Source organism: Dreissena polymorpha, chromosome 5 (genome assembly GCF_020536995.1).
Source record: "Dreissena polymorpha isolate Duluth1 chromosome 5, UMN_Dpol_1.0, whole genome shotgun sequence".
NCBI classification, from domain to species: Eukaryota; Metazoa; Mollusca; class Bivalvia; order Myida; family Dreissenidae; genus Dreissena; species Dreissena polymorpha.
This window is the reverse complement of record NC_068359.1, coordinates 11,494,476-11,508,349: the sequence shown is the minus strand read 5'-3', so window position 1 is coordinate 11,508,349 and position 13,874 is coordinate 11,494,476. Positions and strand designations below refer to the sequence as shown.

General features: G+C 36.4%; 1 protein-coding gene across 1 annotated transcript in view; it reads left to right on the top strand.

Moving 5' to 3' along the window:
• The window catches only part of LOC127882394 (integrator complex subunit 11-like), a 40,279-nt gene that overhangs the window by 19,782 nt on the left and 6,623 nt on the right, over positions 1 to 13,874 (top strand). Inside the window, exons 9-15 of the mRNA XM_052430996.1 lie at positions 995 to 1,101; positions 3,637 to 3,748; positions 5,497 to 5,586; positions 6,520 to 6,682; positions 7,449 to 7,559; positions 10,939 to 11,003; positions 11,454 to 11,593. Of these exons, the coding sequence (XP_052286956.1) occupies positions 995 to 1,101; positions 3,637 to 3,748; positions 5,497 to 5,586; positions 6,520 to 6,682; positions 7,449 to 7,559; positions 10,939 to 11,003; positions 11,454 to 11,593 (788 nt within the window). The remainder of the gene's footprint in view (positions 1 to 994; positions 1,102 to 3,636; positions 3,749 to 5,496; positions 5,587 to 6,519; positions 6,683 to 7,448; positions 7,560 to 10,938; positions 11,004 to 11,453; positions 11,594 to 13,874) is intronic.

Sequence of the window (13,874 nt, the reverse complement as noted above, 5' to 3'; positions counted from 1 at the left end):
TCCGTCCGTCCACCAGATGGTTTCCGGATGATAACTCAAGAACGCTTAGGCCTAGGATCATGAAACTTCATAGGTACATTGATCATGACTGGCAGATGACCCCTATTGATTTTCAGGTCACTAGGTCAAAGGTCAAGGTCACAGTGACTCGAAATAGTAAAATGGTTTCTGGATGATAACTCAAGAATGCTTAGGCCTAGGATCATGAAACTTCATAGGAAGATTGATCATGACTGGCAGATGACCCCTATTGATTTTTAGGTCACTAGGTCAAAGGTCAAGGTTACAGTGACTCGAAATAGTAAAATGGTTTCCGGATGGTAACTCAATAATGCTTACGCCTAGGATCATGAATCTTCATAGGAACATTGATCATGACTGGCAGATGACCCCCATTGATTTTCAGGTCACTAGGTCAAAAGTCAAGGTCACAGTGACTTGAAACAGTAAAATGGTTTCCAGATGAAACTCAAGAATGCTTATGCTTATGATGATGAAACTTCATAGGTACATTGATCATAACTGGCAGATGACCCCCATTGATTTTCAGGTCACTAGGTCAAAGGTCAAGGTCACAGTGACTCGAAATAGTAAAATGGTTTCCGGATGATAATTCAAGAGTGCTTACGCCTAGGATCAGGAAACTTCATAGGAAGATTGATCATGACTGGCAGATGACCCCTATTGATTTTCAGGTCACTAAGTCAAAGGTCAAGGTCACAGTAACAAAAAACGTATTCACACAATGGCTGCCACTACAAATGACAGCCCATATGGGGCGGCATGCATGTTTTACAAACAGCCCTTGTCTGAAACAGTATTGAAATGCAAATAATTTTAAGTGAAATAAACATCATTATTGTTCATGTAGAAATAATGCAATTTAAAAAAACGCATTTAATTATTTTATATGGACTCTTGTTTTAAAATCTCAATTTACCAGCTTTGTTCTAATGATGTAAGATCTGCTAATGTTATGCTTTGTCCTGTACAGGCAAACCACTACTACAAGTTGTTCATCTCATGGACTAGCCAGAAGATTAAACAAACATTCGTACAAAGGAACATGTTTGAGTTTAAGCACATTAAGCCTTTTGACAGGTAATGTTAACATATCAAGCCTTTTGACAGCTAATATAAACATATCATGCTTTTTGACACGTAATTTAAGCAAATTAAGCCTTTCAAAATATAGTGTAAACATATCAAGCCTTTTGACAGGTCATGTGAACATATCAGACTTTTTGAAGAGTTCTGTAAATATTTATAGCCTTCAGGCATGTTTTGTAAAGATATCAAACTTTGTACAGGTTCAAGTGTTTATATAGTTACTGTAAACATATCAAGCCTTTAGTTTATATGTACTGTAAACATATCAAGACTTTCATATACAGGTACTGTAAACATATCAAGCCTTTAGTTTATATGTACTGTAAACATATCAAGCCTTTCATATACAGGTACTGTAAACATATCAAACCTTTAGTATACAGGTACTGTACACATATCAAATTTTAGTATACATGTACTGTAAACATATCAAGTCTTTAGTATATAGGTACTGTAAATATATCAAGCCTTTAGTATGCAGGTACTGTGAACAAATCATGCCTTTAGTATACAGGTACTGTAAACATATCAAGCCTTTAGTATAGAGGTAAAGTGAACATATCAAGCCTTTAGTATACAGGTACAGTGAAAATATCAAGCCTTTAGTATACAGGTACAGTGAACACAGCAAGCCTTAAGTATACAGGTATGTAAACATAGCAAGCATTTAGTATACAGGTACTGTAAGCATATCCAGTCTTTAGTATACAGGTAAAGTGAACACATCAAGCCTTTAGTATACAGGTACAGTGAACATATCAAGCCTTTAGTATACAGGTACTGTAAACATATCAAGCCTTTAGTATACAGGTACAGTGAAAATATCAAGCATTTAGTATACAGGTAAAGTGAACATATCAAGCCTTTAGTATGCAGGCACTGTAAACATATCAACCCTTTAGTATACAGGCACTGTAACATATCAAGCCTTTAGTATACAGGTACATTTAACATATCAAGCCTTAAGTATACAGGCACTGTAAACATATCAAGCCTTTAGTAAACAGGCTCATTTAACATATTAAGCCTGGAGACAATTACTTTAAACATTTCAAGCCTTGAGATAGGCTCTGTACATTATGCAGTTGTTATAGTATACCCAAATCACCCAGCATTTACTTTTACCCTGATCTCATCTTAGAAATGGCCTACCTACATGTAGCATTAACCAGTGGCATGTGTGTTTGTCTAACAATTACCCGGTATTTTGAAAGGATAATCTGGTAAGAGTTATGCTGCAAACACAAACTTTGGTAATGAGTCACACCACCCAAGGAATAGTTGAGTGCCCTTGAATAATCTAACATTCACGTAAAGTACGCCTTTAAGCAGTTTCCATTCCCTAGAGAAAGTTTTCACCTGTTCTTTTTCAAAATTGGTATTCTCTACCAGCTTTTTCAATAAAGTTGGAAATCTGTTATTAGATAGGGGTATGCGGTTGCATGAACCTGGTGGTGCAAAGTCAACAAATAGAATTAGTACTTTCTACAAGCTTTTTCAATACAGTCGGAAATCCTGTTATCAAATAGGGATATGCAGTTTGCATGAACCTGGTGTTTCACAGTCAACAAATACAGTTACAGTTTTCAATCCTGAAAAAAAACTTTAGCATAGAAAGCCTGAATGGAGACCAAACTTGGGACTGCACTTTGGCCCAGTCTGGTTAAAGTAAATGTTACTTAAAATAGAACAACTGGATCCTGTAAAAAAACTTGAGTCTGGACTTTGATGTTGCACTTTGCTGACATATGGACACAGTTTGCATTTGGGGTTGGTCAGGTTCAGGTCAAGGTCACTGTTACTGAAAAACAAATATTGGGTCCATTCAATCAATCAATAATTTTACTTTGATAATGGTATTGTGCTTATTTAAAAGCTTTAGTGTTTTACATGTAGCCCTGGATTTGGATTACGTTTTGAGCCATTTGGAACAAGATAATGGTCACCTTCATCTAAAATTGAAAATTCATTAATTTTCTGCTCAATTACTTAAGGTTAGAGGTATTATACTGAAATTGTGTGTAGTAAGCTTTTCATACGTGCAGACCCAGCAAGTGAGTGGACAAATGTGGAAGGTCTTGTTTTGTGATATTTCTTGGTTTAAACATATTTATTCCAGAAGGTGTTAAGTTTATATGATTGGAACATTAGCTAAGCTAGTAGGGTTCCTTTCCTTGCCAAATTTCTTGAATCTTTAATTTAAAAGTTTGCATAACCGCTTTTACACACATCTATTGAATCTTGCTCCGGGAAAACCTGGCATAATGCATGTGCATAAAGAGTATCTCAGATTAGGCGGCTTTTTCTGTTTTTTTTTTGTATTTTTTGTGTAAAGGAAGTTGCTCAGCAAAAATCTGTCTTACCTGATTAGCCTGTGTGAACTGCCAAAACCCCATTTCCCCAGAGTCAGACTCATATAAAATGATGGATACATGTTTCACAAACCTGGCTTCATAACATTATTTCTTGCATGTTTCATATAAAAGGATGCCTAACTCTTTCACAAACATCTCTTGCTCCATTTAGGTCTTACATTGAGAATCCTGGTCCCATGGTTGTATTTGCGACGCCAGGGATGTTGCATGCTGGGCTGTCTCTACAGGTCTTCAAGAAATGGGCACCATCAGAACAAAACATGGTGAGAACTGGCGGTATTGGTATTTAAGAAATAAAACATGTAGAAGTTAGGAAAACATGTTTATAAGAAATAAAAAACAGATATAAATAAGGTTTTGATCCATAATATATAAAGCTACATGACTGTGGGGAAAGAAAGCTCATATTTATTCACATGCAGAACGTGTGCAGTTTACATAGGCCTACCCAGACTGATTCATTGTGCTGCTATGTTTTGTTATCCCCCGAAATAGGCGGAGGGATATTGTTTTGGCGTTGTTTGTCCGTCCGTCTGTCCATCCGTCTGGCAGAGGGATATTGTTTTGGCGTTGTCCGCCCGTCCGTCTTCCGTCAGTCTTTCCATTCGTCTGGAGCCATATCTTAGAAGTGCTTTGGCAGATTTCATTGAAACTTGGTATGAGTATATATATGGATAAGAGGATGATGCATGCCAAATGGCATTGTACACCATCTGTTAATAACGGAGTAATGGCCCTTTGTATCTTGAAAAAATGCTTTTGGTGTGTGTCCGGAGCCATATCTTGGAAGTGCTTTGGCGGATTTCATTGAAACTTGTATGAGTATATATGTATAAGAGGATGATGCACGCCAAATGGCATTATACACCATCTGTTTATAACAGAGTTATGGCCCTTTGTATCTTGAAAAAATGCTTTTTTGAGTGTCAAATATAACATTTTTGTGTCCAGAAGCATATTCAACGAATTTGCTTGTTTTAGTTGAAATCTTGTTACCATAAATATTTGATAAGTGGAAAGCATTATCCAGGTTTATGACTTCTCCCTCTTACATACACACATACACAAAGTGGAAAATGAACTATGGCACTTCTGTCACTACATCTGTCCAAGTCATAATTTAGTTCAATCAACTAAAACTATTAACCCATTTATGCCTAGCGTCTAGAAAAAAGGCCTTGGCAAACAGCGTAGACCCAGATGAGACGCTGCATGATGTGGTGTCTCATCAGGGTCTGCACTGTTTGCTTAATGCCTCGGTCACACTGTCACAAATCAGAGCTACGATTCAATCGGCTACGAATGACTACAACATTGTCAAAATTTGTAGGCTGCTAAAATTTCAGTACGAAACACAACGAATTTACCATCAAAATGTTGGAAAACGAACAAGGAAAGGTACGGACTGCTACGGATCAACGCGATTGAGTACGGAGCGCCACGAATCGGTACAATCAAACTACGAATCGGCTACGGTCTGGTACGATTAAGTACGATGCTTCGGGAATCAGTATACTACGGATCCGCTACGGTCTAGTACTACGACTGATCACGGATCAAGTACGGAGAGCCACGGTCCAGTAAGGATAGCTACGAACCATGCCGAAAAGTATTCGGAGCTCGTTTGTAGCTCTGATTCGTGACAGTGTGACTGAGGCATTAAGGAATTTCTGTTAGAAGTATTCTTAATTTAGAAATAAATATACTAGACATCCCTAATTTTGGAAATAAATTGATCCAATTTATAAGGATGGGAGACTCCAGGCATAAATGGGTTAATATTACAGTATTTTTCCCAGTTGGAAAATGATAATATTACAATCCTTTTGCACCTGTGCTCCAAACATTATTTGTATGTTGTATTTATTATATTGTTGTTTCTTGAAGTGAAATGCACTCAGAACATACACGTAAGGTGTTTGTTCCACTTGAAAACAATCTAAAGACGGCTCAAAAGACTAGTCTTTTAATTAGCCATATTGATAGTAAATTCAGGTCAAGTATTTTTCAGGTGATCATGCCAGGCTACTGTGTGGCTGGGACTGTTGGACACAAAGTGCTCAATGGGGCCAAGAAAATTGAGATTGAAAACAAGCAATTTGTAAGTTTGGTTGAAATTTTGTTTCTTCCACTAGAAAGGTTTTTGTCTTTGCAACTTATATAAGAACGGTAAAAGAAAACAATAAAAATGTGTGATTGTATTGACATTAAGGCTGCTTGTGGTTACACAAAACTATATGTTTTGAATATAATTATTTGATGGTTGGTCGAGGTTACGGAAACAACATCTAAAAATACAAAAACATGATGCTATAATTGTTCTTGTTTTTTTTTTGGTTATGTTTTTTTTATTCTATAAAAGTGTTGTTTTTGTCAATCATTGAAAGTTGTTTTTTTGTCAGCTTTTATTTGAATGAGTGAAAAAAAATCATAATTAAAATGAGTGAAAAGAAAGATCATAATTAGAATGAGTAACATGAAATTCATAAAAAGAATGAGTGAAGTAAAATATCATAATAAGAATGAGTCAAATGAAAGATCATAATTAGAATGAGTCAAATGAAAGATCATAATTAGAATGAGTGAAATGAAATATAATACGAATGAGTGAAATGAAAGATCATAACTAGAATGAGTGAAATGAAAGATCATAATTAGAATTAGTGAAATGAAAGATCATAATTAGAATGAATAATATGAAATATCATAATACAAATGAGTGAAATAAAATATCATAATAAGAATGAGTGAAATATAATATCATAATGAGAATGATTGAAATTAAAGATCATAATTAGAATGAGTGAAATGAAATGTCATAATTAAAATGAGCAAAATGAAAGATCATAATAAGAATAAGTGAAATGATAGATCATGATTAGATTGTGTGAAATGAAAGATTATAATTAGAATGAGTGAAATGAAATATCATTATTTGAATCAGTGAAATGACATATCATAATTAGAATGAATGAAATGAAAGATCATAATTAGAATGAGTGAAATGCTATATCATACTTGTATTCTCTGACAGGTGGAAGTGAAACTGAAGGTAGAGTACATGTCATTCAGCGCCCATGCGGATGCCAAGGGCATCATGCAGCTGATCTCATGGTGTGAACCCAAGAATGTGCTCCTTGTACATGGAGAGGCGGCAAAGATGGACTTCTTAAAGACCAAAATACAGCAAGAATTTGGTAGGCATGTTTGCATTGTTTAACAGTTTTAGCAGGCATGTGTGTAATGTTTATTAGTTTTGGTAAACATGTTTCTAATGTTAAACAGTTTTCGTAGAAATGTTTATTATGTTTTTGTAGACATGTCTGCAATGTATAGTTTACAGTTTGGGTCGACATGTCTGCAATCATTAATTTAAAGTTTTGTTAGACATGTCCTGAATGTATAGTTTACAGTTTTGGTAGACATGTCTTCAATCTTGTGTTTACAGTTTTGGTAGGCATTGCTGCAATGTATAGTTTACAGTTTGGGTAAACATGTCTGTAATGTATAGTTTACAGTTGTTGTTTTTTGTAGACATATCTGCAATGTATAGTTTACAGTTTTGGTAGACATGTCTGTACTCTGCAATGTATAGTTTACAGTTTTGGTTGACATGTCAGCAATTATAGTTTACAGGTTTGGTGGAAACGACTGTTGGGCAAGTTGGGCTAAAGTTTGCCTTCCACAGTGTGTCTTAATAGGAAGTAAATAATGTAACTCATAACTCACAATTTTTCCAAAATAAGTTGGTCTCTGCATAATCAAACATTTTACTTTGTAACATTATGTAAGAATTTAAAGGATCTATTTTGAATTATTTAAAGTACCCCTGCAACAACCAGCATATCATCTGTGCTGTAGGGAAATAGTAAAGAAAAAGAGGGTTATATATGCCTACAACATCTTGATGCTAGATTGGGATTTCCTTGTCCATGGTTCCATTTGTCGCTTGATTTTTGTCAGGCATTGAATGCTTCAAACCAGCCAATGGGGAGACAGTTACCATAGAGACTCAGCACAATATTCCCGTGGATATATCACTCAATCTATTGAAGAGGGAAGCATCATTAAAAGGTAGAACAATTATCTTGACTTATGACATTTCTGGTCAGTTATTCTTGATGTAAAATCATACCAATACTTCGTGATGATGTATAACATAATCATTATCACTGCTAGCTTTAGTTTAACTTTAGAAATCGAAAAAGGTGGCAAATTGTTCTTAATGTCAATTTCTTATTTAAAGAAATTCTAATGCCCGTTGATATATTAAATTGTGTAGTATTATCGAACCTTTTACCTAAGGTCTCATGTTTAAAAAACATTGAACATTACTTTAAAATGTGAACAATAATTATTTAAAGCCCTTATCCACCATAAATAATTCAATTCATGTTGAAATGTCATCAGTTTTAATGTAATAAATGTGTTTTTTTAACTATTTGATTGTTAGGAAATACATTATTTATTTTTATGTCCCCCACCACTATAGTCGGGGACATATTGTTTTTGCCCTGTCTGTTGCTGTGTTTGTTTGTTTGTTTGTGCAAACTTTAACATTTGACATAACTTTTGTAATATTGAAGATAGCAACTTGATATTTGGCATGTATGTGTATCTCATGGAGCTGCACATTTTGAGTGGTGAAAGGTCATGGTCAAGGTCATCCTTCAAGGTCAAATATATGGGTCAAAATCGCTCATTTAATGTACACTTTTGCAAAATTGAAGAAAGCACCTTGATACTTGGCATGCATGTGTATCTCATGGAGCTGCACATTTGGAGTGGTAAAAGGTCAATGTCAAGATCATCCTTCAAGGTCAAAGGTCAAATATATGGGGACATTGTGTTTCACAAACACATTGCTTGTTTGTTTTACAATCAGGTCAATGCATTATTGTATGTGTAGGTCACAAGAGCTGTTAATAGATTTAGTGTTATGGCAAGTCTTAGAGGTTTGGACTTTGGCATGAAGCACCGAATGTGGTTTCCTACCAAATTTGTTCAACTTATACTCCTGGGGTCAAAATTGGATCCACCCTTGGATTAACATGTTTTTCTTCTACGTGCATATTGTGAAAACCTTCTAAATTCTTCTTGTTTAAAACCACAAGGACGACAGGGATCAAGCTAGACTCCAATTTTTGGGAGAAGTCATTACTCCCTAGGCTCTGGAGAGGGAGAATTGAGACTGTTTTAGGGAGAAGTGGATCATTTGCCATCACCATACTGTCAGGTCATTCATTATACCCCCACAAACGATGTTTAGGGGGATATATTGGAGTGAGCTTGTAGGTCTGTCTGTCGGTCCGTATTAAGTGACCGCTCTCTAATTCAAGTTGTTTTCATCCGATCGTCACCAAACTTGGTCAGATGTTGTATCTAAATGATGTCTAGGTCAAGTTCTAATATGGGTCATGCCGGGTCAAAAACTAGGTCACAGGGTCACTTAGTGCGTTTTAAACATGGAGCATGATGTCCGCTCTCAAATTCAAGTAGTTTTCATCCGAGCTTTACCAAACTTGGTCAGAAGTTGTATCTAGATGATGTATAGGCCAAGTTCGAACATGGGTCATGGTTGGTCAAAAGCTAGGTCACGGGGTCACTTAGTGCATTTTTAAACATTGAGCATGGTGTCTGCTCTCTAATTCAAGTAGTTTTCATCCGATCTTCATCAAACTTGGTTTAACTTAGAATTTTTATCTAGATGATCTTAAGGCCAAGTTTGAACATGGGCCATACCAGATCAAAAACTAGGTCAGAGGTTCACTTAGTACATTTTACACATTCGGCATGGTGTCCACTCTCTAATTCATGTAGTTTTCATCTAATCTTCACCACACTTGGTCAGAAGTTGTATCTAGTTAAGAAAAATGTTTGCAGTTACGCTAAATACCCATCAAAATCGTCCCTACTTAGATGTTTTTCAGCTTGTTTCCTTTTTACAGGATATTTTTACAAAATAAAATTAGAATCAACTTACCTACACATCTTAAAAATCTTGGGTAGGGTTACAGCAAACAAACAATGTTTTAATGATGGCCTGAGGTTTTTCGGTATATTGGCTTGCATATAGTCTATTTTAAAATGGACCATTGTGAATCATGACCTGTAAATGTATTTGAACTCATGTAAAAAGATCATTCCTTTTAATAAATTTATAACTGACAAAAATATAAGCATCAAATCAAAAGAAAATAATTTTGAAAAAGCAGTTCTATAAGCACTCATTTATCAGTTCTTTCTCAGTCAGGTTTGTCAGACAAATTAGATTCAGAGTCAATCTCAGACAATTTATGTTTCATAGAACTTGGTTTGTGCGAATCACCAACTCATTAGAGACATTGAAGCTTAAGCAGATGCAATTGTGTCTTTACAGTCAGAGTTCTCGATACAGAATGATCATGACCAAGATAATATATATTAAGAATCATCATAATTGGGGATATACATTAATTGTTAGCAGTTTTCGTTGGCATCAACTCATCTTTTCCCATTTTATGGCATTTATTACTCGCGAAAAGCAAGTTTTCAAGGTTTGAAAAACGGACAATACAGGTGTGGTGCATAAAATTTACATACCTGTCTACCAAAAAGAGATACCAATTAATACATAGAGACCGACATTCTTTTAATCCACATTGTTTTGGGGACACTGAATGCAATAATTGATATCAATTAACAAAGTGTCTCGCCCGGTGTCGTCATGTTTTCTATTACCTGTAGCCGACATGGCGTTTGTAACCCACGCTCTGATTGGTCAAGAGAGATTCCTGCCAAATACCCGTATGACAAGCGCTGTGAATGGTTGCTTATCAATTTTCAATAGGTAATTTACTACGCCAGGGGGCGGAGTTTCGTCGATTCGGTCAGTTGATTGACATTGGCGTGTATTCGGCAATAAACAGAAGCCACTTTGATAGCGCTGTGGATGTGATAATTTCCAGATTTTAGGGCGAAGTGATTATCGCCTGTGCTTTTGATTCGGGCGATGAAAGGGAAGCCACGGCGATCTAATCGCCCACTTTGCCCAGTTGCTCAATCCCTGGATGAGAGTTTTGGTTTGTGGCATGTAATATCAAATGTTGGTCTTACACCAAATATTTTCAAATCATGATCCTTGGTGCATAATTGGTTCCAACTTGGCGGTTACTTGTTCAAATGATATTGAAAATGGCCACTGTTTTGATGTGTTACAATAGTAACATTTTGTGTAAATTCCTGTTTATTTCAATCGTCATGAAACTGGATCAGCTTATTTGTTCTTAAGATATCTTGCCCAAATTCGAAAAATGGTTTTCGAAATATCACAAAAACTCCCATAGGTCACAGGAGAGGCTCAGGGCCTGCTGCCCTGTTGTGGAAGTATTTAGGCAGTGGATTTCATGAAATGCACTTATAATATATAACTTATTACCAGTAAATGTTTCCTTTAAACCTTTATCATATTCAGGTCTTGATGTACCAGATCCAAAGAAGGCCAGGATTTTACAAGGAGCCCTTGTAATGAGGGGAAATGTAAGTGATAGTTGTCTTAATTTGTAGCACACATCAGGGTATAGACAGGTATCATTCAAATTTATGCCTGTCGTTTTAATACATGTCTTAATTAAATACTAATTTACTGACCTTTAATTGACTGGCTCACATCTTATATACCGAGTCAAAATTATACTATTAAATTATTGTCACCGTAAAATATCTTATTTATTTAATTAGCAGACAAGCATTTTTATAATTTAATATGTAATATCAAATTTAAACATAAGGGATGACACTTTCCGCCTAAACAGGGTCATTGCGTAGAAAAGACTGTCTTAAAACTCAAAACTCCATTAATTTAGATTGTGTACTCTTTGATGCTTAGCCTGTGCAGACTGCACATGCTTATCTTGGAGGACACTACGTACATGCATTAAGCCCTGATATCCCAGAACGAGGCTCAAACCTGTCTGTGTTTGCCCACAGCTCCAACTAGTTGACCCAGACGAGGCGCTGAGGGACCTGGGTATCAAGGAGCACAATCTCAGGTTCACCTCCACACTGTGCATTGACGAGGCCGGACCTGCCCAGAAACTCACAGAGAAAATATACATGCTCTGTAAAAAGTAGGCAAGGTCCAGTATTAACAAAGCTAATCTTATCACATGACATACCCTGTTTCCCATGTAATATAAAAATAAACGAATATTTTAAATTTTACACAGGTGTAATATACTTTTTAAGCCTTTTCATTGGCTTAGTTTTGTTCAATTGACCAATCACATTTTGTTATTTTGCTGAAATGACGTTGCAACGTCAAATGACATCATGAAATGTAAACAACATTTGGAATTTATCATTATGTTTGTGTAAATATTTATTTAATTTGCTCATTTAAAAGCATGTGATGAAAAAGATCTGACACTCGTTGTCATTTCATACCATATTTTATTAAACTTGTCGAGGAAATTCGTTAGTAAGCTCGCCAAAGGCTTGCTTACTAACAAAATTCCTGAACTCGTTTAATCAAATATGGTATGATATGACAACTTGTGCCAAATCCTATGTATGGAAAACTTAGGTATTACTGTAACATTAATTTTCGTTGATTTCATGGGAGGACTGTTACAAGTATTTAACACAAACTTATTGGAAAATGACAAATACAAATTCCTCTTTTTTTTTAAATTCAGATCTCCACAACTTTATGCCTTCACAAAACTCCTTTTTGATTAAATCAAGAAATTTCATGCCAATATAAATGAAGGTTTTTACAGTATCTCAAAAAAAGTATATAAAAAATTCCTCATACAAGTCTCTGCTAGATTGTGTAAAGGTCTTTCTACTGGTACATTGAAATGATTTCAGCTAGTGAACATTTGTTAGTTAATTAATAGTTCATGCTTTTATAAGCAAACAACATTCCACATTATTAGCTTGCCTGTTGTTGGAGAAAACCCGAGGTATTGTCATAGCCAGCTCGTCGTGTCGTCGGCTGTCCGCGCTGTGCTAAAACCTTAACATTTTGTTAACCTTTTGTGCATTGGTTCTAAAATGAAAGTGCTTCCACCTACAACATTGGGTTCAAAAATGAAAGTGCTTCCACCTACAAGATTGAAACTTCATATGTAGTTGCACCTTGATGAGTTCTACACACCACACCCATTTTTGGGTCACTAGGTCAAAAGTCAAGGTTACTGTGACCTCTAAAAAAATCAAAAAATCTGGCAAGCTTTCATTTATTCAAAACTGCACCTGCAGCCAAGCGTTGGCACCCGTTGTTTTTACCTTAAGATTCTATCGAAAGCTTCAATATATGTGAGCCCCATTTGCAGTTTGTTGTCAAATAACCCAGTGCAGCATTTTAGCAGCATTCTGAAACCCGTAATTAATGCATATGCATCAAGTATCGTCCCAGACAAGCCTGTGCAGTTTCATCAGGATAATCAGGCCCAGACAAGCCTGTGCAGTTTCATCAGGATAATCAGGGTAACACTCTCCACCTGAACTGGAGTTTTGTTTAAAATGGACTTCTTTAAAGAAAAAAAAGCAATAAAAGCGAATAGTGTAGCACCTGATTAGCCAGTGTAGACTACACAGGCTTATCTTGGACAGTTCAGTGTAGACTACACAGGCTACTCTTGGACAGTTCAGTGTAGACTACACAGGCTTATCTTGGACAGTTCAGTGCAGACTACACAGGCTTATCTTGGACAGTTCAGTGTAGACTACACAGGCTTATCTTGGACAGTTCAGTGTAGACTACACAGGCTACTCTTGGACAGTTCAGTGTAGACTACACAGGCTTATCTTGGACAGTTCAGTGTAGACTACACAGGCTAATCTTGGACAGTTCAGTGTAGACTACACAGGCTTATCTTGGACAGTTCAGTGTAGACGACACAGGCTAATCTTGGACAGTTCAGTGCAGACTACACAGGCTAATCTTGGACAGTTCAGTGTAGACTACACAGGCTAATCTTGGACAGTTCAGTGCAGACTACACAGGCTTATCTTGGACAGTTCAGTGCAGACTACACAGGCTAATCTTAGACAGTTCAGTGTAGACTACACAGGCTAATCTTGGACAGTTCAGTGTAGACGACACAGGCTAATCTTGGACAGTTCAGTGTAGACTACACAGGCTAATCTTGGACAGTTCAGTGCAGACTACACAGGCTACTCTTGGACAGTTCAGTGTAGACTACACAGGCTACTCTTGGACAGTTCAGTGTAGACTACACAGGCTAATCTTGGACAGTTCAGTGTAGACTACACAGGCTAATCTTGGACAGTTCAGTGTAGACGACACAGGCTAATCTTGGACAGTTCAGTGTAGACTACACAGGCTAATCTTGGACAGTTCAGTGTAGACTACACAGGCTAATCTTGGACAGTTCAGTGTAG